The sequence below is a fragment of the Malaclemys terrapin genome, chromosome 6 (genome assembly GCF_027887155.1).
Source record: "Malaclemys terrapin pileata isolate rMalTer1 chromosome 6, rMalTer1.hap1, whole genome shotgun sequence".
NCBI lineage: Eukaryota > Metazoa > Chordata > Testudines > Emydidae > Malaclemys > Malaclemys terrapin.
In genome coordinates this window covers 56,355,011-56,382,019 of record NC_071510.1, presented here as the reverse complement: position 1 = coordinate 56,382,019, position 27,009 = coordinate 56,355,011, and the positions used below count along the sequence as shown (strand labels likewise).

The 27,009-nt window shown below is 40.8% G+C and overlaps 1 protein-coding gene and 1 long non-coding RNA gene across 6 annotated transcripts in view; one reads left to right on the top strand and one right to left on the bottom strand.

Annotated features, from left to right (window-relative positions):
• The window catches only part of ZNF608 (zinc finger protein 608), a 116,174-nt gene extending 103,215 nt beyond the window's left edge, over positions 1 to 12,959 (bottom strand). For 2 of the 5 annotated variants that reach the window (XM_054032158.1, XM_054032162.1), the window contains exons 1-2: positions 10,496 to 11,096; positions 8,558 to 9,612 (exon numbers count right to left, since the gene is read on the bottom strand). In XM_054032158.1, the coding sequence (XP_053888133.1) occupies positions 8,558 to 9,442 (885 nt within the window). In that variant the 5' untranslated portion in view covers positions 9,443 to 9,612; positions 10,496 to 11,096. Of the gene's footprint in view, positions 1 to 8,557; positions 9,613 to 10,495; positions 11,097 to 12,692 lie in introns of those variants that run through there. The other 3 variants (XM_054032159.1, XM_054032160.1, XM_054032161.1) reach the window with 3 other exon arrangements.
• A 430-nt stretch (positions 12,960 to 13,389) lies between these two features.
• Positions 13,390 to 26,103, top strand: LOC128839291 (uncharacterized). The gene is made up of 4 exons (XR_008445397.1): positions 13,390 to 13,621; positions 14,908 to 14,996; positions 24,344 to 24,602; positions 25,583 to 26,103. It is a non-coding gene; the product is annotated as an uncharacterized LOC128839291 (long non-coding RNA).
• Positions 26,104 to 27,009: the final 906 nt, after the last annotated feature.

The following is a 27,009-nucleotide window of genomic DNA, read 5'->3' as shown; positions in this document are numbered from 1 at the left end:
GGGAATCAATAGAGCTACACCATCTAAGGATCTGGCCTGATGTTTCTAATTTAAGGGGAAAAGGCACAAATAAGAACCAGGACAATCTCACCAACCCTTCATAGAAATGTAGTGATGTGTTGAGGATTCTGGCTAGTATAACTGTATGTTATGACATTATATAAGTATTGTGTAAAGCTTGTATTGTGCTTAATGGATTAAGTACAGAATAACCTGACACTCCCATTTGATAAATCTCTCTACAGACTTTGTCCAACAGGAATTATCCCAGCTAGAGGGCAAGAGATAATCTGAAGTACTACAAAAACTTGATTATACTCATGGAGACCAATTGAGTACCATGGAACAAGTAAGGAAGATGCATTATTGCCTACTGCTTGAGCTATGCAAGGGAGTAAAACAGAGCAATAGAGATTATTCAATAACTTTATTTAGAGGGCCAGTATGCAGCTGCCTAAATAGCTGTGAAAGAAATCTAGCCTGCCCGTGGGATGGTGGAAACTCCTGCATGTATACAGAGTTGTTGTGTCGGTCCCAGGACCTGAAGAAGAGCTCTGTTTAAACTCGAAAGCTTGTCTCCCTCACCAACAGAGCTTGGTCCAATAAAAGATATTACCTCCCCCACTTTGTGTAACTCCTGCATGTTATTTTGCTCAAACTAATCATTTGTCCACGTGTGAGCCTTGATGGGTTGTGTCAGAGTCTGGTAGGAATCTTGAGTAAGGTCTGATAAGCATCAGTATAGTGCATGCTTAGATGCCACATGCACCAGTAACACCATGCCAAACACAGTATGCAAGATGAAAAATTATATACAGTTAGGGCTTGAGTTACAAAGAACGTACATGCACAGTATCTAGGCATTACTTACACAATACGCTTAATTTCATATTTGCAGCCTCTTATCTCCATATTTCTTTATAGTATTCACTCTAACCTTCTGATGTAACCCTTCCTGAGTCAATTCCTGCAACTTTTACCTCACACATGTAGTCCCTACTTATATTCATAGCCTCAGTGGCTTCAAGGGAAATAAAGATTACATGATAGATAGGGTTCCCATATTTCCACAATCAAAAAAGAGGACACCGGGGGGAGGGGGAAGCCCCGCCCTAGCCCTGCCCCTGCCCCCATCCACTCCCTCCCACTTCCCACCCCCTGACTACCCCCTCAGAACCCCAACCCCCCCTGCTTCTTGTCTCCTGACTGCCCCTTGCTGAGAACCCCCCAGGACCCTACCTGTCCCCTGACTGCCCCAACCCTTATCCACTCACATGGGTGGCAGGGTTGTAGAAATTTTGGTGGTGCCCAGAACCCACCCCTACCCACCTGCCTAAGGCTCTGGGAGGGGGAGGTTGGGTAGGGGGAGGAGGTCTGGGGTGCAGGTCCTGGTCTAGGGATTAGGGTGCAGGAGGGGTGCAGGGTGCAGGTTCTGGGATAGAGTTTGGGTGCTGGATGCAGGCTCCGGGCTAGGGCAGGGGGTGGGTGTGCAGGCTCTGAGATGGAGTTTGGGGGTGGGAGGCAGTGCAGGCTTTGGGAGGGAGTGTGGGGGGGAGGGGGTTTGGGAGGGAGTTTGGGGATAGGAGGGGATGCAGGGGTGAGGACTGTAGGTCTGAGGATGAGGGGTTCATGATGCAGGAGGGGGCTCAGGGATGGATCAGAGGATTAGGGTGTGGGGGGATGAGGGCTGGGGCTGAGGGATTTGGGGCATTGGAGAGGCTCAGGGCTAGGATGGAAGGGCAGGGTAAGGGCAGCCTGTCTTCCCATTAGTGGATGGGGGCACTAGGACCCGGGGGCAGCAGAGAGCAGTTGCTGCTGGCTCTGGCAGTACAAGCAGACAAGGGAGAGGCAGGGAGGGAGGATCCACGGCGGGGGCGCAACGCGTGGAGGGGGGGTGGCAGGTGGAGGCCGGGGACCCATCCAACACTCCCCCACTCCCTGACTGCCCTCCCCCCCCAGACTCCCCTTATCATTCTGGCTCCACGTGTTTGCAAAACACGCTGCCCGGTGGGTCAGTTTGTGTGTTACACAGGGCTGCAGACAGAGGGGGGGGGCAGGGGAGGGTTCTGGCTGCTGGAGGCCAATGGGAGTGGGTCAATCGGCCCAGCCACCCAATCAGCAGCCGCACTCTGCATGGAATGGAGGGAGGGAGGCGGGCGAGGGAGAAAAAATCCCCAGACATTTTAACCTTGTTAGCAATTCCTCCCGGACGGGTTATTTAGAGACGCAAAAGCCGGACACGTCCGGGGAAATACAGACGGATGGTAACCCTATGATAGAGGACTATATTTGGATCACTTCCATCCTTGCTCAAGCATGGGCACCAGAAAAACGATGGCTTGTGTCTTCTGATTTCCCACCTCTACTTCTCATAGGATTTTGCCGAGTGCTCCTGGAGCACAGCGCATACTTCATTTCTCAACTCGATCTCCAAATGACTGAGATTTCTGTGTAACGATTTAAATAAGTATAGTATACGTTCTGTGACCTGCCAACCTGCAGCATGCTCTCTTTTTGATCTCAGAAACTGAAGCAAGTTGGAAGTGCACAGGAGATGCATTAGAACCAGCCAGGCACTGTAAACTTTCAAATAGAATAGATTTGCCTTTGCTTCACAGAACACACTTGCCTGCTCAATGGAAGTGGTGAGCAAGAGGCCTGCTCCTAGAGATAAGGAGCAGACCTATCCATTCTTGAGTGACATCAAGCTCGCAGCTTTCTAACCGGTACTATTAAGTTCCATCACCCCATAAACACCTTTCAAGTCTTGTCCTTTTTCATAGAGAAATGCAGTTTATACCAACCTAATAAATATATACGTTTTACAAAACACAGAATAAATCCTGCTCCCACGGAAGTCAATGTAACTTTTTGCCTGAATAAAAGAAGCAGCATTTGGCCTCATATCTACTTTTACAAATACAAATCACAAGGATAACACAGTCCAAATGCAGAACATAATGCTTAACATCCAAAAGACATGTTCAATTAATGGAAAGCAGGCCACAGATTCTCATATAGATGTCAATATTATACAGCCTAGAGCTGGCATCTTTTAAAAACTAGATCACACATTTCTTAACAAAAAAACCACACTAGTTTTAGCATGCAAAGAAACTAGGAGTTTCAGAATTGATTTAAGTGCTTGTTGATAAAATACTTTCCAATTATCATGGCCCTCATAGGAAAAGCAGGAATGCATTATGTGTTAATGATCACAACCAGGGGTCCATGCTTTACTCTTTTGTCAGAACTATAGCAGATCCTCCCCGCAGCTTCACCATTAACATGTCTGTTTCCTGTCAGCCCACTCAGAGATAATGTCATTTATCTCAGGGCGGCACAAGACCAGTCATTAGCTTCAATAAAAGACCTCAAACAAAAGCCGAATGATGTTTTATCCAGGGCTCATAGTCTGCGGCCAAGAATCTTATTGCCAACAGTTCAGAACTTAAAGGTATCTTTAAAAAAAAAAAATCCAGCTATCAACAATTTTAGGACACTTATTTGAACAGCAAAGTCTCTGCATGGAAATTTTTAGTTAATGGTTTTATCACATACAATTAGGTAACTGATAGGAGCTTACTAAATTTACCGTTTTCCCTCATTGGAGAAAATTGATAGAATAATTCAGGTTCTAGATAAACAATAAGATCTTTGAAAAAATGGCCATCATTGTGTTTGCCTGCGGGAGCTGATTCAGTATACTAAATTCTTCAGTGACTGAACTTCTGGAAATGTCTTTAAATAAAAGTGGAATTGGTTAAATTATACGTACGAACATGTGTTTTCGCAGTCTTGCTTGTATTATTGCAATTCAGAAAGTTTCTATAAAGTTCCAGGTGAACTTTTTAAAATAATTTTTAAAAAGCAAGAGTCAAAATATGAGTAAATCTCAGCTATTCAATTCTTGTCTTTATGTTGAAAACTAGGAACAGATGGTACTTTCCATGTTACTTGACTCTGGTTATTGAACACCTCTGTGGTTACGGGAGAATTTTGCTTAGCACTTTTAACATACATTTCATTTATTGGACTATAAAATGCTACTTTGGAAAAACAAAGTCTTTATATAACTCTAATTAAAACAATCTTGCAGCGAAACCATTTAACGTGGAGAACATGCTTAACCTCATGACATCTGGACAATCAATCCTTTTCTTTTTAATGGGTATTTATGAAGTTATTAAAATTGTAAAATTACTGATGTCCTAAGTGAAATATAATTTGCCTGTAGTTCAGAATAACCTCATCACCTTCAACACTTTGTGATATAAACATTCTAGACCACCTTCAATTGTTTTAATGCTACTTTAGCCTTGCACAGGAATTCAATAGCAATGCGGGTCATACATATTCTCAGAGGTCAGCAAGTTCACACAGAAAGCTTTCCTCAGCCAAAGGGCAACACCTCTTCACCCAGCTTAGAAAGCACTGTCACACTACTAGACAGCACTACAGCACGTTAGAACCTTGAGCTGTGCTTATTGTTAGACACCCATAGTCATCAATGATTTTAACAGCCAAATCCCTTATGTAGCTTTCAAAACAGTTTGCTATCAAACAACAATGGACATTGTTCTTTAATTACAGCAAGTGACCTTTCTGCCCTTTTATTTCACATTGAATAGACTACACCCAAGAAGTAGTGTTTGTAACGCACAAAATATATGGAAAGCATATCTCTATAAACTCATTAATCAGAACATGTTCTTCAGCAATTTACAAGCACTTATAAAATGTGCATAGAATTCCCTGATTAAGTGTAAAACCAACAGCTATACGAGAAGAATAAAATAAATGATACTAGCCACATGTGGGTTAATTCACTGAAGACAACGTTCAGATGTGAAATACCGTCTTAATGAAAGCCAATAAACCAATACAGGAGAAGTAAATTCCATTCTGGAATATTACCAGATTTATTAATTTTAAAGATAGAAGACAGCTAAAATGTTGCTGTAGACTTTCTGTATTTCTCCCCACCCCCCCTAAACAAACAGAAAGTTTTCATAATCCATGCTTAGTATTCCCATGTTTTAGGGTCTGTTGTGAGCTCACACACACACACACAATAAACAAAATCTAGGACATAATACTACTGATAATCTGAACATTTCTCAGTGTAAGAGCAATTAAAATTACAGAAGTGTAATATGGGTGAAGAGTATATGTTGACCAACATTTACGGAATAATTGTGCTTAAAAAAAATTAAAGGGTGGAGAAAGGGGCAGGTTTTAACACCAAAAATCTTAGGAGTGGTTAGCCTACCTGTCAAATCTACCTATTCAGACATGTCACTGGTGGCTTAACCACAAAATGGGCTTCATGAATATAGCTCAAACATTTTAGAATTATAGCATACTTTGACTTTATCCACATATTAGGGGAGTGGCGACTTTTACAACATACTTGTGGTTTCTGCATAAAAGAGCCAGCAGAACACAGTCATTGATTTAATTAGACTTCATGAAATCCAATTTATCATGTTTTACATGACTTTCTGCAGTAAGGAAACAGAATAAACAGACCAAAAATAGACATTTGAGCATACTGTGAAAATTAAACAGTGACTGCAACTCTTGGGAATCTGCTCCAAGCTTTTAACAAAGAGTAAACAAACACAATAAAATATCCTCCAACACTATACAAATTTAAAACCTGAGTTTCTTTGTGGGCATTAACTAATTTGTATCTGACAAGACATTATTCAAATTTACGAGACAACTCATTCATAAACATTAAAGCAACTGGAAATTGATTTTAACAGCCAGGCTTGAAAATTATATAGTTATCTACGGTCACAATGGTGCTTTTTGGGCATGTCACATCTATAGATACACCATAGTGTGTATAGCCAAAGCAGAAAAAAAGATTCAATCTTAAATCCTTAAAAAAATTCTCTTGAATGATTTGCAAGTCTTTTTTAAAACTGAAGTTTCATTGATAGCATAGGCTAGATCTAAAATTGCAACCAATGTCTGCAGAGAGTTCTATTTTCAGATGCCAAGTAGGAGACGGTTCTTTAAAGAAATTGCTCTCTGGAGTGAAACCCAAGGGATGTTGTTTAAAACAGTAAGCCAGCACACCAGCGTGATAGACAATGGCCAGCACTGCAGGACTCTAACGTGTGAAGCCTATATTAAAGTCACTGTGTGCCAACAGCAGTGGGTGTTAGTGGAATTGCAAGCGCCGAGAATTCTATAAAGCCAAGAGCTGGAAAATAAGGTGTACCTTTGGCTCAAAACTACTCCTAACATGTTTGTTCTTAATTTACCTATTATCCCATTTACATTACACTGACTGAAGATTACTTGCATGTATATGAATTCATTCTTCATACAATTTCCTGTGAGACTAGAGTGAAAAGAACACAAAAACTGAGAAACCACACTACTCTCTAATCTCTGTTGCCATGACAGCAAGCCTTTGAGATACTGAAATGTTCAGATTGCCAGCTAAACAAAATTGTTGAATGTGAACATTTGGCTGAAAGATTAAAAGGCTAAGGGGGTTGCAAAAGGGCAGTACCTCCCACATTCCAGGCAGCCACTGAATCCAATCAAATGGCTCTGACTCTTTAACCACAACCATTGTGAAGACTGGATTAGGGCAATTTAGCTAGATAGTTAAAGCAGATTAGAGAACTGCAATTTGAAGACTACTGGTAACAAAAGTAAATGCCTACTATATGTACTAAATTAGTAAAAAGACCATGGGATTTTAGCACACCTTTCAGAGTGATCAGAGTGCAAATTTACACCTGTGAATTAACTAAAGCAACCTACTTTCTCTCATCTGTATTTAGAAAAGTCAAACAAACAGATTCAAGAGTCTTGTATGAGGAGCAAATGTGAATTTCACATTTGTAGGTATTTTTTCACTTTTAAGATAATATATCTAGAGGTCAATTTGAATTATCTATCTTTACATTTTCTTAACATATTTAATGTCACAACCCCCAAAATCTAATCCTATCAATAGCCCAAGAGTTTGTTGAAGCATTACACAATCTTAAACATCAGCAATGACACACAAAAAAAGGCTCATAATGCGTTGTAAATAGCATAAATTTTCCCAAGGACTTCACTCCATCTGGACTCTGGTAAACAATTCTGTACACTTAATACTAGCCAGAAAGTTTTCCCATCACTTAGAAGTCAGTCAGGGAAGTTGTAAAGGCAAGTAATTTAAGACCAATTCCAGAAAATCATGCCACAAGCTAATACCCTTAAGGTTTTTTTTTTGGAGGGGGGAGGTGTCTTTGAGAAGGTGTCTTTGTTTAACCCAACCTGTAGAATTCATTTGACTCTTAATTATGGACCAACAATAGCCCCCTAGATCCTAGAGAAGAAACCTTCTGCCCTCTGGATAGAACAATTGCTGCAGACACTAGAACCTGCCTGAACGAGCAATAACAATAGCCAAGAAAACCAGCTCTCTCCCCACCCTCCCCTAACAATACAAGGCCATTTATTCTTAGAGAGAGCATCCTTTATGCATTAACAGAAAGGAAGGGAGGGGGAGAAACACACACACACCACTTGATTTCTTTCACACATTTCAACCACTCAGCAAACAAGAAGTTCACAGCCAAGAACGTATAGGGCTCAGATAAGAAAGACTGCCCTGACAGGAGAAAACTGTTCCCCCACATATGAGAGAAAGATATTTTGTACATATATCATAGTACAAGGAGAACTCCCCTCCCCCAACTCCCTTCCTCCAGGCCAATTATTACAGGCACTAAGTGTCTTCTGGCTCAGTGCTCCCCATTCCCCACGCCAGCTTCCGAGGCCTCTTGGCTGCTGAAAACACAAGAGCCCCCCAATACTCAAGTATCAGGGGGTAGCCGTGTTAGTCTGTATCTACAAAAACAACAAAGAGTCTGGTGGCACCTTAAAGACTAACAGATTTATTTGGGCATAAGCTTTCGTGAGTATAAACCTCACTTCTTCGGATGCAATACTCAAAAGACCCTAGACTAGAGTAGATGGAAGAGCCAAAGTATCTGCGGATACATCTCTCCTCCCTGTCTCAATCTAAAGAGAAGGGTGTGGAGAAAGGATGTGAATTTCCTTCCACTTTGGCAGAAGGAACATCCGCTTTTATACTAGAGTGCACAATAAAAAGGATAGTAAACAAAACCCAGGCAGCTAGGTCTGAGCCACACAAACAAGCCTCCAGTCTGCAAACACGTGTCCTCGGGGGTTGCAAACATCACTTCGGATTGTTACACTAATAACAGCCCCATCAGGAAGGGTCATTTCGAATTCTCCTTTAAAATAAACAAAGGAGGAGACACGACAACACGAAACATACGTTTGGCCACATTTGGGAAACAGTAGGGATGGGGGGAGAGAGAGAGAAATTAAAGACAAGACGAAAATAAAGCTCCAACGTAGCAATTTCTGTCCGGGAGTGGGGTTTGTACACACAGTTTATATGTATATCACAAACGCATAACACCAATAACAGGAGCTAGGAACACAGCTGCGGGAAGTTTGTAATAAACACATGGGGGGAGATAGCTGGGGGAAGAAGAGCTTGTCCTACCTTTTCTGTTTTCAATTTCTTGATTCGCCTGTGGTTCTCCTCCTCCTCCTCTTCCTTCTTTACCAAAATAGAGTTCCCCATTAACCCTGAATCCGGGGTGCTTTTGCTCACCTCCCCCACCGTGGAGGAGGCGCAGTGGAAGGGGCTGTTGCTCCCACCACCGCCTCCCTTGGCCCCGAAGCCATACAGGTGCCCAGAGGGAGCTTGGCTGCTGCCACCCCCACCGTTGGGGTGGCCCTGCTGCAGGTCATGCTGCTTGTCCTTCCTGGATTTCCCCGCATCCTTATCCCGCTTGGAGCCTCTGCTGCCCTGGGTTTTACCTGGTTTCTCTTCTTTGTTTTTCCCGCAAGAGGCAATAGGGTTGTTGTTGCTGGTGTTGTTATTATTGCCGTTTGGGTTGCTGCTCACACTTTGACCCAGTGCTGAATTCATGCCAGTTGCCTCTCCAGGGCGCCCTTGGACTTCCTGCCTCTTGCCAGCACTGCTGATCTCAGGAATCCCATACAAGGCAGCAGAAGGCAGAGATTTATTAGCATCCTTAGAAGTTTTACTCCTTTTCACTTTTGATTTGCTAGTCTCTTTGTGAGAGGAATTCCCCTGGGGGGCAGGGGGCTGAACAGAAGCAAATTTTAGGCCATCAGCTAAGGCTGAGGTAGCATTAGCCCCACTGGAAGCCAGACCCCCACAATCCTTGGAGCTGGTACTGCTGCTGGTGGTGGTATTGGTGGAATTATTCATCTCAAATTTCTGTCTGTCCTTCTCCAAATCGGCGTCCAAATCGATTATTAAATTTCCAACCCCGATTTCCCAATCATCGCCACTGTCATAAGTATCAACCGCGTTTGGATCCACACCTTTGCATGCAGTGGAAGTGTTCACTGACATCCTGAAGATGAGATCTCTAGAATAAAAATCCGATGAACTTTCTTTTGGAGATGAGGGGACATTCGTTTATCTCCGTTGGGCTTTTCTTTTTAAATTATTATTTAACTCTTCTTATCTTCCTCCCCCTGGTATGTCTAGGTTTATACCCTGAAGTCCAGGTCCACCTTTTCCTGTGAGGAGGGGAAAAGTGGAATATTTCTTGTCTGGATATTACCAGAATATAATACGATTAATATAGGGGGCAAAAGAGAGGGGGAGCAAGATCATTCAATATTTCCACGTTTTATTTTGTTTTAAAAGTTGTTAAATAGGAGGCAATTGCTTGTGATTATTTTATAGTGAACAGCTTGAATCTAGTTGTACCCCAACATCCATGATCACTCTTAAAAAGTCATGTATCCCAAAAAATAAAAAAAACCCACCCTAACTACATGATTTAAATCCACAAAGTCAGGGACATACAGAGTTAGGGCTGGTGACTAGCTGTTGGAGCACATGTGTAATATAAGCTCCTGGACCACCACTTAGACACAAAAGGGAGAAAGGAAGGACACAGCTTCACTCCTCACTGCATTCCTTGGATTTTGTGGCTTTACACCAGACCCTTGAAGTTTTGTGACTTTTCTATACTATCTTTTACACCAATTTTACTTAACCTTTGGGGGGGGGGCATGAAGCCTGTTTTTCATGAACCCAGGATAGTTTCCATTAAAAATCAACAACCTATACTTTAAATGGTGCATTTACTTAAGAAATATCCAACTCCATGGGTAAAAAGTGTCTTTTCTTTTTAAAATATACCCAAGATAATTCTAAAAGCAGTTTTAATGCACTCCTAGGTTACACAATTGCTCAGTCTGTTAAATATGGTATTACTGACTGTACAGGAAACTGATTAAGACATACACTTTAAGTGATCTGCACCAAGGTGGCCTCAATGACCGCAAATGAGTGTGTGTTTGACAAAGCTTAGTTAAAACAATTTTTAAAGGGATCTATTCCTTTTACAGTTGACTGTCTCAATATTTATACATATATAGGCATATTGCTTACCTTTAATCCTTTATCATTTTTAATTAAACCAGCAAATCAAAATGCTGTTCCCATTCGACTCAGCAACAACTGTGTGCCTCATTTTACTTAAAGAGCAAAGTGATCAAGAAGTAGAAAACAAATAACATCTCAGCCAGTATAATCGCTCAAAAATATATCTCCCCCCATTTTGGCACACGGATCAGGAGTCCTTTATTTGTGTTGGTTTTCCTCCTTTCTTAAAAATGTTGTTCCTCAACTTTACAAGCTGGAAGATAATATTTCACATTCAAAACAGGAGCATCAAGGACCAGGGTTTTTTGTTTGTTTGTTTTTCTTAACAAGCACCGAGATGTAATAATAATAATAATTTTCAAATGTTTTCCAACTTCACATTCCGTCTTCAACTCCAGACTTCAGAGCCATCCTGATCAGTAAGTAATGATCCCATGAAACAAACCTACAGGCGTCCGGTTGTTACAAGACAGAATGTGCTAACATCGGGATAAATTAGTGAAAGGGAGGAAGGAAAAAAAGAAGAAAGGACTGAAAATCTGGGCTGGATTCCGCCTGTTAGTCGGGAAGTGGCATTTTTTTCGCCGGTCCTGACAGATCTGATTTCTTGAACTAACTTAAGGGGGGAAAGGAAGGAGGGGGGGAGGATGAGGAGGGAAAGGGGGGGCGGAGAAGAGGGAGGGGGAAATCAGTGTTCTGATAATCCAGTTATCAGAACATTTCGTGGGAGTGGAGGAAAGAGTGTGTTTTAAAATTAAGTAAATCTTCCCAAGGGTATGATCTGGGGATTTTTCCCCCTTTTTCTTTTGTATGTTGTAAGAAAATAGCATCTAAACTGCGGGGGGAGGGAGGGAGAATCCGGGAGCTCAGGCTAATCAGTCATGTTGCAAGTAATTCAGTAATTAGAGACCAAAAAGATAAAATAGACTTTTGTTTTTTGCAGGACAGATTTTTTTCCTTATTGTTTCAGCAAACGTTGCATCGTCTTTTTATTTATTACCCCTAATGCCTTCATCCCCTTTTTGCCTTTAAGTCAGATTGTCTCGGAGCTTGGCTTAGTATTTTTAATTAGCTGGCGTTTGGAAGCTAAAAGCTGTAATGAATTGTTGATGGATTGGAAAGGAGAGTTGGTTTGCTGGAAATGTTAGGGCAGGAGGGGGGGATGGGCGAGTTACCAACAACCAACCATCTAAAAGGAGCGATTTTGTTACAGTTCAAGCCTTTCTCATCACGTGACGATCAAGGGCTCAATTGGTTGTCGTGAGAACAAAAATGGGTGACAAGCGTATCAAGAAAATACTGATCTGGTCTTTAGGAAAAAAACTTAAGGTCTGTTTCTCTCCCTCCCCCTTCTGCTGTTGGCACAGCTACAAGTTATGAATGTGAAACATTTCTCTCTGCGAACTGGGTCTCTGAAGTTAGGAATGAGTGAAATGTACTGAACACCATGGCAAAGCATATGCTTTAGAGAAACACCTTATAAAACCTTTCCTCGAGTTATCTGCAATTTGTAGTAGTTTAGAGACACGGGATGAGGAGGTTATTTCAAGGTTTTAATGTCTTCGTATATAAAACATAACTAAACATTTGATATCTTCCAAGTTAGTCTCCATTCTAAACCCACGGTAGATTCTGTTTGGGGGATGGCTGGCTTGGGGGCTGGGGGGGGGGGAGAGGAGGGGAGGGAAGAAACGGTCGCTGCACCACAATATATGGGCGTCACTATCCCCTAAATTTAGCATTACATTATTGGTATTAACATGTGACAGAAGCAAAAAAAAAAAAAAAAAAAAAAACCCTCCTGCTCCACTAAGCTATTTTTGTACCCCTAAGGTCCTATTAACAAGTTGTTTGCTCATTTTTAAGGGGATTGGGTGGAGAGAGAGAAAAAATATGCTGGCTGGCCTGTAGTTGTGTCACTTTGATTTTCCCCCTTGGTTAGTTTAAAAAAAACCAAAAAGGTAAAAACGCCCCCCTCCCCCAGCCGAGTGCACCGTCAAGTATGATTTGTGTGAGAGGCTACAATGCTTTCACCCTCACCTTCATATCCCTTAGATAACTCAGCCTACTCGTGGTTTTTTGTTTGTTGTTTTAAAACACAAATAACTAGTTCCTTATTTCAATGCACAAAACTCATAATACTCCCCTTTGCATGAAAAAATCCCCTCTAAGTGCTATAGACACACCACGCAACCGTACTTACGATCTGTATTGGATCGAGTTGACCTTTTCCTTCTAACTGCATTGAGTGTGTTTTTGTTGCAGCCGCTTTTTATTTTTGGAAAAAAAAATCTAATTTCTTCAACAGATTTATTGTGTTTGGAAGAAAAGAGCACCAGATTTCATGAACCTTCCTTTTTAAAACAAAATTAAAAAAATAAAAATCCCCCTACACACATATACACACACACACACTACACAACAAGCTGGCTTTACTGCAATAGTGAGCAGCAAAAATCAGAACTGGAGAAGGGAGAGTGTGAAGCAAGCACAGACTCTGTACCTGAAAGGGACTTTTCTTTGTTCCCAATGCCCTTTCCCATCTGCCCAATCAAAGACCAGCTTTTATGAAACCGGGCTCTCTGATTGGCTAGCTGCTCCTCTCGGCTTCCGAAGGGGGTGAAAGGGAGAAACACACGCATACATACATAGAAGCCTTGTATTTTGCAATCCTCAAACTACATTTAGTGCTACAGCAGGCAGCCTCCTGCTGCAGCAAGATACAAATCATGTTTCCCATTTCAATTACAGCATTATCCTATATAACATTTTATGTCAAGACAACCAAATAGGGAGGCGAGCAGCCCAGCCAAGCCTCACACAGTGGGAGGAGAATTTCCTCATTTTCTTTTTAATTTAATTTCAAGGCAGTTTTCAAAGCAATGATGGATGATTTTTCTGTTTCAAAGAGGCAAATTAAAATCTCACTCCGTTTTTATATGCCCCCTCATTCAAAATTGTAACATTTTGACACGAAACCGAGAGAGAGAGGCTGTTACATGAGTGCGATCATTTTCATGTTTAGTGAAGGAGAAAAGCAAACAATGTCTTAAGAAGGGGAGGCTCAGCAAAGAACAGAACTGGATTCCATTCCTCCCCCTCACCCATCCCTGCGTTAGAGGGACACTCAAGGTACTGCAGCGTGTTCGGTTTGTCCTTATTCCTCAGCCTAACGCTTGTCCCTTCCTCAGAGTTTATTTCATGTTCATTTTTACAATATGACTTACAGGAGACAGTGCGGTTTCTCTGTTGTTGAAAAAAACACGTAACCCTTTTGTTTCTAGTTTCCTGATTTACTGCTGCAAGCACTGAACTGTGAATGCAAGCGACCATATAACTACCACGTGAACAACACCCTTTCACAAGAATCAGTAACACAAATCTTTTCTAGCCGGCTTTGTCTTGCATCAAAAAAAAGAGAAAAAAATCTTAATCAGTTCTTTTGTTTAGGCTTAGATCCAAATGTGCTTTAAAATGTATTTGAATTTATTAAAAAACTTGAGTACGTTCCTTATGCTGCTTAAACTGATCGGCTTGCCAGGCATAGCCCCTCCCCCACCCACTCTGTACAGAACAATTTCTACATTGAAGCGACCCAACAAACATGAATATCTTGTCGAGAATTGAATTAACTATAGGACGAAAGGCTGATAACCCAGATAATGTGTCTCTGCGGTCACATATCATGAGGTTCATGGGGTCTAGCATGAAAATAATAGTTTGTATGGGTAATTTAATATTAAAGTCTATTAACTACCATGGAGTCTGGCTAACTGTGCGCTTTTATTTTTCATTTATGTCTCATTTCAAATCCTCTGTGTGTGTATTTGTGTGTGTAAAGTATCTCACTCTGAAAATCAATATTGGACTTTTCTGTTGAATAGCTAATTGAAAATTTTGTCCAAATCATAGTTTCCGGGAAGAAGTTAAAGCACGACATTTGTAAAACTGCATACAAATGACAATGTGACAAGATACGCTTTTGGACTTTGGCCAACTGAGCAAATTATGTGCATTAGTGCTTATATGGTCGACACTTAACATCAAAAGGATGTTTAATAGAGTATTTTCGGATGAATAAACATTTTAGAACCTGCTCGTTTCAGAAGTAACAGTTAAAGAAACATTTGGTTGAATAAAAATCACTTCTGATTTAGTTGTCTTACCAAAACACTAGACAGCCTCTGTCTGTTCTTTAAAGCCAAACTGGAGTTGATGCTGCAATAAACAACATTTTCCATTCTTCGCTGTGGCGAGTGCATACGTCTTTCCCCTCTGGCCGCATAGTGAATCACAACACATCTGAATTATTGCTAATGTATCATATAAATGAGATCGTCTTTAAATGTAATGAAAGCTATATTTTAATGACCGTAAACTACAATAATGGGTCGTTTCTCCTGTTCTCCTTTCCCCAGCTATACTGAAATTTGTTGGGGATAAAGAGTACACATCACGCCATATGTTGTTTGGATAGCAATACTTAAAACTGCATGGAAGGAACGAGGTATGCTCCCCTGCCTTTTCTTTTAAAACATATCGCCTTTTGGTGCCAATAGAGACGGGTCTAATTTGCGCAGATAAGGTAATTGCCAGCAAGGCCCTTGATGGCATTAAACATTTTAAATTGTTTTTAAAAATACCAGTTTGCGTACACTGTAAGTAGGAAAAGGCATTTAAGGACAATGTAAAAGAATCAGTTGAGAATACTTCTTGGGGGTGAGAAGCGGGATTCTTGAGCATGGTTGTTATGTACGCAGGGTTATGCTGTGTGGACTCTTCTTTTTAGTCAGCCCTCCCGCACAGGCAATCTCACGATACACAACACTGTGCCAACAAAGTAAGTGCTTGCAAAGAGCATACTTCCAAAGAAGCAGTGCAATGCAAATCAGTATAAACACTGAAGAATACACAGCTACTTCTACCTTATAGGTCCTATAAATTGCTATACACATCATAACTGTTGTGGATACTGTGGCATGGTTGTGAAATAGAGTGAGGAATGAAAATTTATTTTAATGATTTAACTTTGTGCTAGTGAAGCTTTTAAAATCAGCAACATCGAGGCTACTCCCCCCTCCCCCCAAACTACTTAACGCAGATCACTGTTGCTGGGTTTTTTACAATATGTGTTTTACAGATTTAGGTAATAGCCCTGATTTTTCAAAATCGACCTCTGTTTAGACACGTTTCACTTTGGGCTGTTTCTTGTCTGCAAAATTACAGTCATTTGCACGTTATTATTACAGTGAGTAGGAGACAGATTGTATTTAGCATTGGGTGGGGGAAGGGTTATTATGGGAAGTGATCTGCTACCGTCAGCACATAATTTCAGGCTGAAGAAAATTGCTTCTGAATGGCTGGTCTGTGAGGTAGCCAAGGAATGGTCACTGGGAAAGATTGCAAAAATGCGCCCACTGCTTTATCTGAATTAGTCAACCATTCTACATTTTTAAAAGGACGGTCTATTGAACAGATGTTTGTGCAACTGAAGCAGACATTATATAGATGAAATAGCGTCACCTTACCCCGCAGTTCATATGGGGGGGGGGGGGAGAAATACGTATAACTACATGGTTTGTGTTGTTTATAGACTGATTATTAAGAAGCTTTTTCGAAAGGAACAATTACACCGAGCCCATTGCCAGGGTTGCTGTATCTTCAGCACTCTCACATGATGAGTAGTTGCAGAAAGATTGCTCAAAACAACTCCTTTCTGAAGGGGAAAATGTCCTTCATCCTAAAAGAATCTAACGCTCTCTGTATGAATGAACATTCAGAGATTTTTCCACCTTCATTAATTTCTGCCTGCTCTCCCAATTGAATTACAATTTTGTATTCCTGCACATTTTAAAAGACCCGCACGAGGCCAATAAACTAGTGATGTTTGTCTGAAATAGCACAACCTTTTCTAATTAAAGCAATTGTAGACTGTTATGAATCTTGAAGAAAACCTCACTCTATTTAAGAGGCCAGGCATATACATCAAATTTGCTAAGCAAATTTACCAGCAAAAATCTATTTTTAGCAAAAAGAATTATAGGTTATTTTGTGAAACCCTTTGGCTGTTTGAAACCTATTTCTTGAGAACAAATGTTTCCTTTTTTGCCCCCAAAACAGCTTTTTAAGAAGATGAATTGGTACAATCAGAGAATATTTAACAAGCAACAGAAAGTTGTGTTGCCTATCTTCTCAGCAAAGCTCCTCTTTTTCTTTCCTTTAAAGGCTGAAGTGAGCCTGGAGTCCGGCAGCCAATCATCATTATGGAAATATGCTTTTAAGCCTTCTCATTGGCTGATACTCAGGCCAGTATATTCAGTTAGCAGCAATACAGCCGAGTCTGCACACCGACCTCAGCCTGGTTTATGCCTTTTGTGGAGGAGAGAGTCAGGTCATCTTATTTTTCACATTCCCTGCTCTACAAAGCATTCTTTGTAAACAAGCAGTTAACCATGGAGAAACATATTAGCTATGTGCAAATATATTCCCACTGGGAAGATGTTAGTGTTTTTGTAACATTAGTCCCTCTGAAATGTCTGATTTTTAAAAAATTGTATTTTTAAAAATTATATTTTTAAAATGTTTGAACATAATCTTAATTTCAGCCTGGTTTTTATTGTCTTATTTTATTGTTTAAAAATAAGAGAGTCCCCGACTGTTGCTCTTTGTTTCTGATTTGTAAAAGGACTGTGCAGGATTTTTTTTAACTAAGGGAGCTGAGAGGTGTATATGTGGTGACAGTGTCAATGCTAAAAGTACCATAGCAGCAGTAACTAAACCAGCATTTCTTCTTTTAACCTGGCATCCATTTTCCTGTTAATTAATTTACTAGTGGAATTAGGTAAAAGTAGAATGCAATGTTGTTGTATATAGCAACTTTTATATACAAGACACACCATAGCACTCTTGAAAGCAATAAATTAGATACCTGTGGGGCAATGATTATATAAACAACTAGAGTTAGCCATTATACACTTAGCAAATAGTTCATAAACAGACTTACACAGAGTATATTTTACTGAAAGAGAGTATTAGCTAGGTTATCCCCTATTCCTTTAGAACAGTCTTTAAATTTCACCTGAATAAGCATAAGGTATCTCAGTTTAATGTCTAATCTAAAGGTCTAATTGTGCAGGATGCAGGTAGGTATTGCTGTGCATTGTATATGACCACAAATCACCTCAATGGAGTTTAGAGAGGGCAACAAAAATTATCAGGGGCTATGCATCTGTGATAGACAAGAGTACACTTAAGAGTCGGGGGCTGAAAATAATAGAGAACAATTCAGCTGAAGATCAGGAAAAAAATCCTGCCAGTGAGATGTATTAATCTATGGAATCACGTCTCAAAGGAAGTTGTTAAATCCCATTGCTTGGGACTTTAAAACTAGGTTGGACAAAACACTAGAAAAATATTCTGTAGGGAGCAATCCCATGCTGGCAATGAAATGGACTGAATGATCTAATAAGCCTTTCTCATTTCTAACTTCTGTGATTCTATGAAATCCTGCAGTAGAATTTGAGCTACTGACCTTTTGACCCAGATATGAGTGATCCAGCGATATAGATACTCCCTTTTTCAAATAATTTTAAAACTATATTAGTGTATTTTGTAAGTATTCAGCTAATTTTAAAAATACATTCTATTTACCCAGGAGATTGTGCATGATAAAGAAAAAATTTTAAATGTACATTAGACTTTTCTTATAGATCTAATACATTATGTAAGCAATTTTTGTATAGCATCTTTCATACAAAACATCACAATGCTTCATAGTGAATTACAGTCTGTAATACACGTGATGTATGAACGTACAATATTTTATACAGGTAGTATTCATAGTTATTGTAGTGCTAAGGTGAAGAAGCATACAAAGGCCAATGGGTGAGTGCCACATTTTAGATTTTCAGGGAGAACAAATGAGCATGGGGAAATGAAACTAAGGTGTAGGGAATAGGATTAGATTGTTTTATTAGAGGGAAGTCTAGAAGTCATAGGCCAGGGAGAGAGATGAGTTTTGAATTGGAATTTGCAGAGTGGTGGTCAATTAGGCATAGGGAATCTATACTAGAAAATGAGGGAGAGGGATGTGTTGTGCAATGTAAAAAGAGGGCAGACAGAAATCTGACACTGAAGGAATGGGACAGGGAATGGAAAGAGATACAATCTGATAGTACATATTCGGAATAAGATCACAGTGACTAGGAGGCAGAGTGTGTACTAAAATTTGAAATGAAGAGTGAATTGGTGAAAGTTTCTGAGTATGAGGGTAATGGGTTCTTACCACTGAGTAGGCGGGAGAAGATGAGCTGCTACATTTTAGACAGAACAAAGTTTGGAGAGTTGTGACAGTGGAATTTCAGCAAAGAAGTTATCAGAAAGTGTTTAGAAAGTAACAACTGGCAGCCTGACAGGCCTAATAAGTTGGGGGGAAGTAGGGATGGGAGAAACTCAGAATCAAGATGAATACCTGAGTTCCTGATAGCAGGGGTGAATGACATTGGAAGCAATCTACTAGAGGCTACTATATGAGCCTCGTGAACAGGCAACCATGCCTTCCTCTCTGCTCCACTCTTCTTACTGGTCATCTGCTGGTTCCCTTGCTACAATGGGACAAGGAGTAGAGAGACACAGGGACAGAGGACTGTGGGAGAGAAATGGGAGACGGGAGACTGGACCATTGCAAGAAGAGAATTGTCTGAAAAGGTGGGGAGAGAAAAGATAATATGGCAGACAATGCAGAGGGGGGAAAACAACAAGAGATAGGAGAGATTGGAACCAAGAGAAGGAAAGGGAGGAAAGAAATGGCGCGGGTACAAAAAGAGGAAGAATGATCTTGTGGTTAATGCACAGCACTAGGAGTCAGAACTCCAGAAGGTTAATTTCCTATTTCTCCAACTGATTTGCTGTATGGTCTTGGGAACATCCTGTCACCTCCCCATGCCTCCTTGTTTTTAAAATGGGAACAAGACAATAATACTGACCTATATCTCAGATAGGTAAAAGTACCTTAAGATCCTCACTTGAGAGTATTAGCATTAATTTGCTATTCTTACGCTATGTCTAGACTGCAGAGCCTCTGATGGCATAGCCCCTAAGTGTAGATGCAGCATATGGCAACAGAAGGGGTTTTTCTACCAGTGTAGGAACACCAAGAAACTCTCTGAAAAGCCATCTTCTGTCAGCAGAGCTACACCTCTTCTGGGGTTTTTGTCAGCATAGCTATGGGCTTGTCTACACTTACATTTTATAGTGCTCTAACTTGCTGGCTCAGGGGCATGAAAAATCACCCCCCCGAGCGCAGCAAGTCTGAGCGCTTTAAACCGCTAGTGTAAACAGGCCCCGAGCGCTGGGAGCCAATCCCCTCATGGAGGTGGATTACCAGGAGCGCTGGGAGTGAGACCTCTCTCCCAGCACTCACGCGCGACCACACTTCACAGCGCTGCCGCAGGAGCATTCCCACAACAGCGCTTTGAAGTTTCCAGTGTAGCCATGCCCTATGTCACTAGGGAATGTGCTTTTTTTCCCCACACATCTGACTGATGTAGCTATGCCAGTATAAATTTTAAGTGTATATCAGGCCTTAGTTAGGGGAAGAAAGGCTGAATCTGAAAAAAGCTTGTTCACTCCATACACTCCTTACGCCACTTAGAGTTTTGCAGCTATGCATTGATAAAGCTGGGGGAAAAAACCTAGCCTGGAGTATTGTGTCCAGTTCTGGGCATCAAATTTTAAGAAAGACCTTGAGAAATTGGAGAGAGTCCAGAGGAGAACTGTGACGTTGTGCAGTCTATATGGTTTTATAAAAACTTGATAATAAGTCAATATAATGTAACTGAGATAGTTTTAGAGAAAATACGGTAATAAGTGAATGTAACGTAACTGGGATATGCCTCATGCAAAAGGTCTCTTGTAAGGTATCATTACAAAGCTTATAATCTACTGAGTATGATCATCTGATTTGTATAAATGTACCACTCTTGTATCTAAAACTAGAAATATAAAATGTAACTCTGAGGGCCTATTGTAATTGTGTAAAGTGTGGACCATTAATGATGGTTTGGAATCTTGATGACTCCCATTGTCTGCAGATGACTGTATTTACCTGTGAGTCTTCCTGTATATGTGTGTGCTGGCAAGTGAGTAATGAAGTCTTGCAGTGACATGTGATCATGTCACCTGAACTGGAATCCATCTTTAACCTGGTGCTTTTCCAGTGAGGGGGGGTGGAAAACCAGAGAGACAAAGAGTTCCCGCCTTATGCAAAAGATATATAAAGGGGGGAAGAGAACAGAGAGGGGGAGGAGCCATCATGAAGAATCCCCTAGCTACCACCTGAGCTGCAACAAGAGCTGTACCAGGGGAAAGAATTGTGCCCAGGCCTGGAAGATGTCCAGTCTGAGAAAAACTTACTGAAGCATCTCTGAGGGTGAGATTATCTGTATTTAGTTTGATTAGGCATAGATTTGCGCATTTTATTTTATTTTGCTTGGTGACTTACTTTGTTCTGTCTGTTACTACTTTGAACCACTTAAATCCTACTGTCTGTATTTAATAAAATCACTTTCTATTTAGTAATTCACTCAGAGTATGTATTAATACCTGGGGGAGCAAACACCTGTGCATATCTCTCTATCAGTGTTATAGAGGGCGAACAATTTATGAGTTTGCCCTGCATAAGCTTTATGCAGGGTAAAATGGATTTATCTGGGTTTAGACCCCATTGGGAGTTGGGCATCTGAGTGCTAAAGACAAGCACACTACTGCGAGCTGTTTTCAGGTAAACTTGCAGCTTTGGGACAGGAGATTCAGACCCTGGATCTGTGTCTGGAGCCAGACGGGAGTGTCTGGCTCAGCAAGACAGGGTGCTGGAGTCCTGAGCTGGCAGGGAAAACAGAAGCAGGGGTAGTCTTTGCACATCGGGTGGCAGCTCCCAAGGGGGTTTCTGTGATCCAACCCGTCACAAGAACAACAAAAATAATAAAAAAGTGTTAAGAAGCAGGACATAGGCAGTCTGGCCTAGTAGGCAGAACAGGAGTCAAGTACAGTGTGCAGAACACACATCCAGGTCAGGGACTGGAAATGACGGTCAGATCCAGAGTCAGCTGCCAAATACCAGAGCCAGGGGTTGAGCCAAAGTCAGAACCATGAATCAAAATTGATGATTGGGGCTGGGGTCAGCGACCAAATGCCAGAGCCAGTGGTCAGAACCAGGATTGGTAGCCAATGGTGAGGAGTGAGGCAAAAGAGCAGGAACTGGAGAAGAGGCAAGGATTAGCAGCAAGGGCAGAAGCAGAGCAGGAATAGGGTCAGATGTGGATTGCAGGAGGCAGACAAGACCAGGGTCAGATGCAGTGGCAGGCAGTCTATATAGTTGTTTAGATGGCCTACCGTGTTAGTTAGTGGCTGGAGGGGTTGGGGGCTCCGATAAGCCTGACCTTGCAGGACTGGCAAGATGCTACTTTGCCCATCTCCATTGCTGGTGACAAGGGAGTGTCAGAGAAACATAGTCCCCCCCCCCCCCCCCCAGGTTCTAGACCTGCACCCTCAGATCTTCACAAAAAGGTTTAGAAAACCTGACCTATGAGGAAAGGTTAAGAAAACTGGGTATGCTTAACCTTGAGAAAAGAAGAAATATAATATATGGAGATATACCTATCTCATAGAGCTGGAAGGGACCCTGAAAGGTCATTGAGTCCAGCTCCCTGTCTTCACTAGCAGGATCAAGTATTGATTTTTGCCCTAGATCCCTAAGTGGCCCCCTCAAGGACTGAACTCACAACCCCGGGTTTAGCAGGCCAATGCTCAAGCCACTGAGCTATCCCTCCCCTGACTGAATGGGTCCTGATAACAGTTTCCAAAGATGTTAATGGTGGTTGTAAAGAGGCTGGTGATCAGTTGTTCTGCATGTCTACTGAAGGTAGCACAAGTGGTGATCAGCTTACTGTAGAGCAGAGGTTTTCAAACTGTGGTCTGTGGACCACCATTGGGCCGTGAGCTCCATTTGGGTGGTCCGCGGATAGTTCTCTGTAAGGTACGCACCTAGGTGGCCGTACACGAGAGAATGAAGAGCCACCCGCCTAATTAGTGGAGCCGCGCCAGGCAGGGCTTCATTAATTAGGTGACTGGACCCTGGAGAAGATGCACATATAAGGTGCGGTGGTGGCCTTGGGGGGAATAGGAGGTAGGTGGGAGGGGGCGAGAGGAATTTGGGACATGCAGGCTGCAGTGGCCAGAGAAAGGCGACTTTCCCCAGCTCCAGGGCTGTGGCTGCTGGGGAGAGACTCCCCTCCTTCCCAGCCTTAGCTCTGTGGCTGCTGTGGCAGGAGAGAGACCCCGCTCCTTCCCAGCCCCAACTTGGCGGCTGCCGCAGTGGGGGAGACACCTCTCCTTCCCCGCCCCAGCTTGGGGGCTGCCACAAAGAGAGAGCATATCCATTGCATTAGAAAGGTAAGACTACGGATATTAAAATATGAGTTGTGTGCTTTTATTTGTAGAACAAAAAAAAAATGTATTAAGGTTTTTTTTATATTGTGCTTTTATCCAAAGCGCTTTACAATAGTTAGCTAATGGTACAAACAATATTTGGAAAGATCATTGAGTGGTCTGCCGAGACCCTCAGCAATTTTCAAGTGGTCTGTGAAAAAAAACATTTGAGAACCATTGATCTACAGCAAGGGAGTTTTAGGTCAGATATTAGGAAAAATGTTCTAGCTATAAGGATAGTTATGTACTGGAATAGGTTACCAAGGGAGGTTGTGGAATATCAGTCATTGGAGGTTTTAAAGAACAGGTTAGACAAACACCTGTCAGGGATGGTCTAGGTATACATGGTCCTGCCTCAGTGCAGGGAAATGGACTAGATGACTACTTGAGTGACTACAGACCTCTATTTAATTGATTCTATGAAAACTAGAAGAAGAAGGGTTTCAGAGTAACAGCCGTGTTAGTCTGTATCCGCAAAAAGAAGAACAGGAGTACTTGTGGCACCTTAGAGACTAACAAATTTATTAGAGCATAAGCTTTCGTGGACTACAGCCCACTTCTTCGTATGCATCCGAAGAAGTGTGCTGTAGTCCACGAAAGCTTATGCTCTAATAAATTTGTTAGTCTCTAAGGTGCCACAAGTACTCCTGTTCTTCTTTTTTTAGAAGAAGAAGGTGTCTAAGACCCCAGCAAATTCTTCCTAGTGGTCAAGGTAGCAGTGGTGATGGCTCTATTTCTCTTATTCTATCTCTGTTAATGTTTTTAGATTGTAAATTCTTTGGGGCAGGGATTGTCTTTTCATTATATATATATATGGCACCTAGCACAATAGAGACCTAATCCTTAGTTAAAGCCTTTATACTCTACCACAATATAAATAATCAATCATCATAATTAATTATCATTTTTATGAGGAAAGAAGGATAGACTTGAGTTAACTTTGGGTAAGTTATTTAGGCCCTCATTTTAAAACAGTATGTACTATTGTGTATGCATCCAATTTGCATAAACAGAATACCTAGTCTGTTTACAATCTGATTTGCATACACATATTCCAGACTTGCATGCACATTTCTGCCATTGTGCATGCATGATCGGGAGCATTGGGGGGTGTGTGTGTGTGTGTGTGTGTATGCATCTTTACAGACATATTTTGAAAAATGTGGGTCTCACCATCTCAACTGCTGTCCTCTTCTGTAAATTGGGGTAATAATGATTTACCTACCTTATGTGGATGGTTTGAGGTTAGAGTTTATAAAGCATGTTGAGTTCAAGTGTAATGTAGTTATGAATACCCAGCTACTACAGGGAAAGTGCCATAAAAATTGTGTTTTAAATAATAATATAGAGAATGGACCATTCCCTCAGGTATGGAAGGCAACTTCTGCAGGTGGATCTGCTGCCTTCCATATGGAAGAGAGATTCAGCTGCCTCAACAGCACCACTTCTGGAGTTGCATTAAGGAAGTGAGAGGGATGTAGCCAGGAGAATCATTCCCATGGGAAATCTGCACAAGCCCAGGCTGAATTACCTTTTGTATGAAACCACTCTTTCCTGTGGAACTCTTTCACGGGGCAGGATCTCTGGGACAGCCACCTGTGTTTTCCCAGCAGCTGAAAGGATGCAGGTGAGGAACAAAGATCCCTATAACTGTTGACAGCCCTAGCTTAAATTTCTTATGCCAAGTTTTAGCCTGGAGCAAAGTTTTATGACCCCTAAACATTGTTGTGTTTTTGTTTTGTTTGGTTAGTTGTTTTTAACGGTGATACGAAGAGATATCTTTAACTATAGTGGTATTAAAAGGAGGTACTAAAATAATTTAATTTTAAGAAATTACTACAGATGCAAATATGTCCTCTGTGAAATATGTCTAGCCATAAATCTAATTTCTTTGCTTAATATATATCTGTTTAGTAAAGGATCTGACAAAAAAAAAAAAAAAACAACAAAACAGATAATTGGTAAGCCTCAATTTGTTTTGTTGGTGAAAAACCATTCCTGTGGTGTCAAAATCAAGGTTGTATCAAATGCAGATTGGTATTCCAGTTCAAAATGGCAAATTCTTTTCAAACTATTTAATGCAATGGCCTTATACTAGCATAAATCATTTGTGCCTTTATATACATAGGTTGGGACATTTGGAGAAAAAATCTAAAATCCCCCCCACACACACACACCAATTGCATTATATACCCACTATTCTTGTGTGTCCTATACATTAAAACTGGATTACAGTTCAGCTATCTTGATACTTCTTTCTACCTGTTGGTTTGCAGAAATACATCACAAATTTCTAAAAGGCAAAAAATAAATGAATGGCACGCCAATACATGATTGCTCTTCTAGATTCTGATAGCCAAGCTCGTGTTGAATAGTTCCTTACTTTGTCAGTAGTCCCCTTGATTTCAGTGCAAGGAAGTGTGGCAGAATCTGACCCTAAGAGGAAAAAGATGAGGAACCAACTATTATTTGCATAACGTTTAAACATGTTCAAATAGTGGCCATAAAATTGCAAAGGCATATTGCTATTAAAAAAAACCAAGTTTATCATACATAACATCACAACTAATATTGCAGATGATTATTTCTATTTTTGTTTTCTAAAAGGTGCTTATGGAGAACCTGGGGAAGATGTGATTGTATTCCTTTTATTTCTCCCCATTTTCACCTTATTAAAAGGAGAAACTATGCATCTGAAAAGAAAAACATGAAGAGGAGACCCCAGTGCCTTTACTTTGGAGTGCTGAGAGATGGAGAATGAAAAAGCCATTGGTCTCAGTTTTACTACCACAATGGCCTTTTATGAGAGGGATTAGATACGCCTAGAACTGGTGCAGCATTCATCGCTGCCCTGGACAACAATCTGGAAAAAAAGACAATAAAAATCAGTTTGTTGTAAGGTTAAATCACCGCAGACTTGCTAGATTGGCTTTTCAGATAGTTTTTTGTTTGAGAAAGGAGAAAAAAAGAAAAATATGTCTTAAAAGCTGATTTCTCTCTCTCTCTCTCTCTCTTCCCCCCTTCAAGATGTAGCATTCAGAAAACATGTTGAGCAAGTTGAGGCATTAAAAAGATCAGTCTTTGGCTGTTGAATGAAAGACTATTGTGCGTGTGACTCACATACTAAATAAAAATCTGCCTTCAAAGCCTATTTTACTGCCTAATTATATATACACAAAATGTAGCTGTCTGTTTCAATCAAATCATAGGAAAAGGAATAAAACTCCTCTTAACATGCAATTTTCATGGTTTGTCATAACCTTAGAACACACACTGCTAATGCAAAAGGAGGAAGTACAGCTGCAAGGTCCAGATAAGGCTCCAGTAATTGTTTTTCTTTTAATTATTACTTTATAAATACATTATACCTCCTACTCAGAATAACGAAAATTAGTGTCCTCTGTTTTTTTTAAAGATTTTTCCTTTTTCAGAGATAGCTCATTGATATGCATTTCAGGAGCAGCCAGCAGCCATAAAAACTAATTTTAAGTAACCTATGTAATAAAAAAAGCCTTCAGGAGGACTTTAAGGATTCAAGCATCCCAAAATCTATGTATTGAATGGAATGTTCCTATCCATGGCACCAAATATAAAGGGGAAATGTTCTGCAAATATACAATAATAGTTTGCAATCATCTTTCTCGGAAAATTTCAAGCTGTAGAACATGTGCAAACCTTTTCTTTAAATAGTGACAAAAACATGTTAAATTTCCTTAAATTATTTCAATTCTTCTCATTCGTGTTTGAAAGGGATGTGGTTAAGTATATTAAAAAAGCTAATTATTTTTTTCATCCTCTAATATACACGTCTTTTTTAGAATAACCTAAACTGTAACATTTAATAGGCCATTACTAATTTACATCCTCTCACAGATACAAATCATTAAAATGAAATGATGTTTTAATGGCTTACTCAATATATATCTAATTGCAGCTTAAAAGTTTCCAACTTCGAATATGGCATGGCACTTGATGTCTCATGAAGAGACTCTAAGGTTCTTATACTGAACTTGTTATTGACTTCAGAGGAGTAC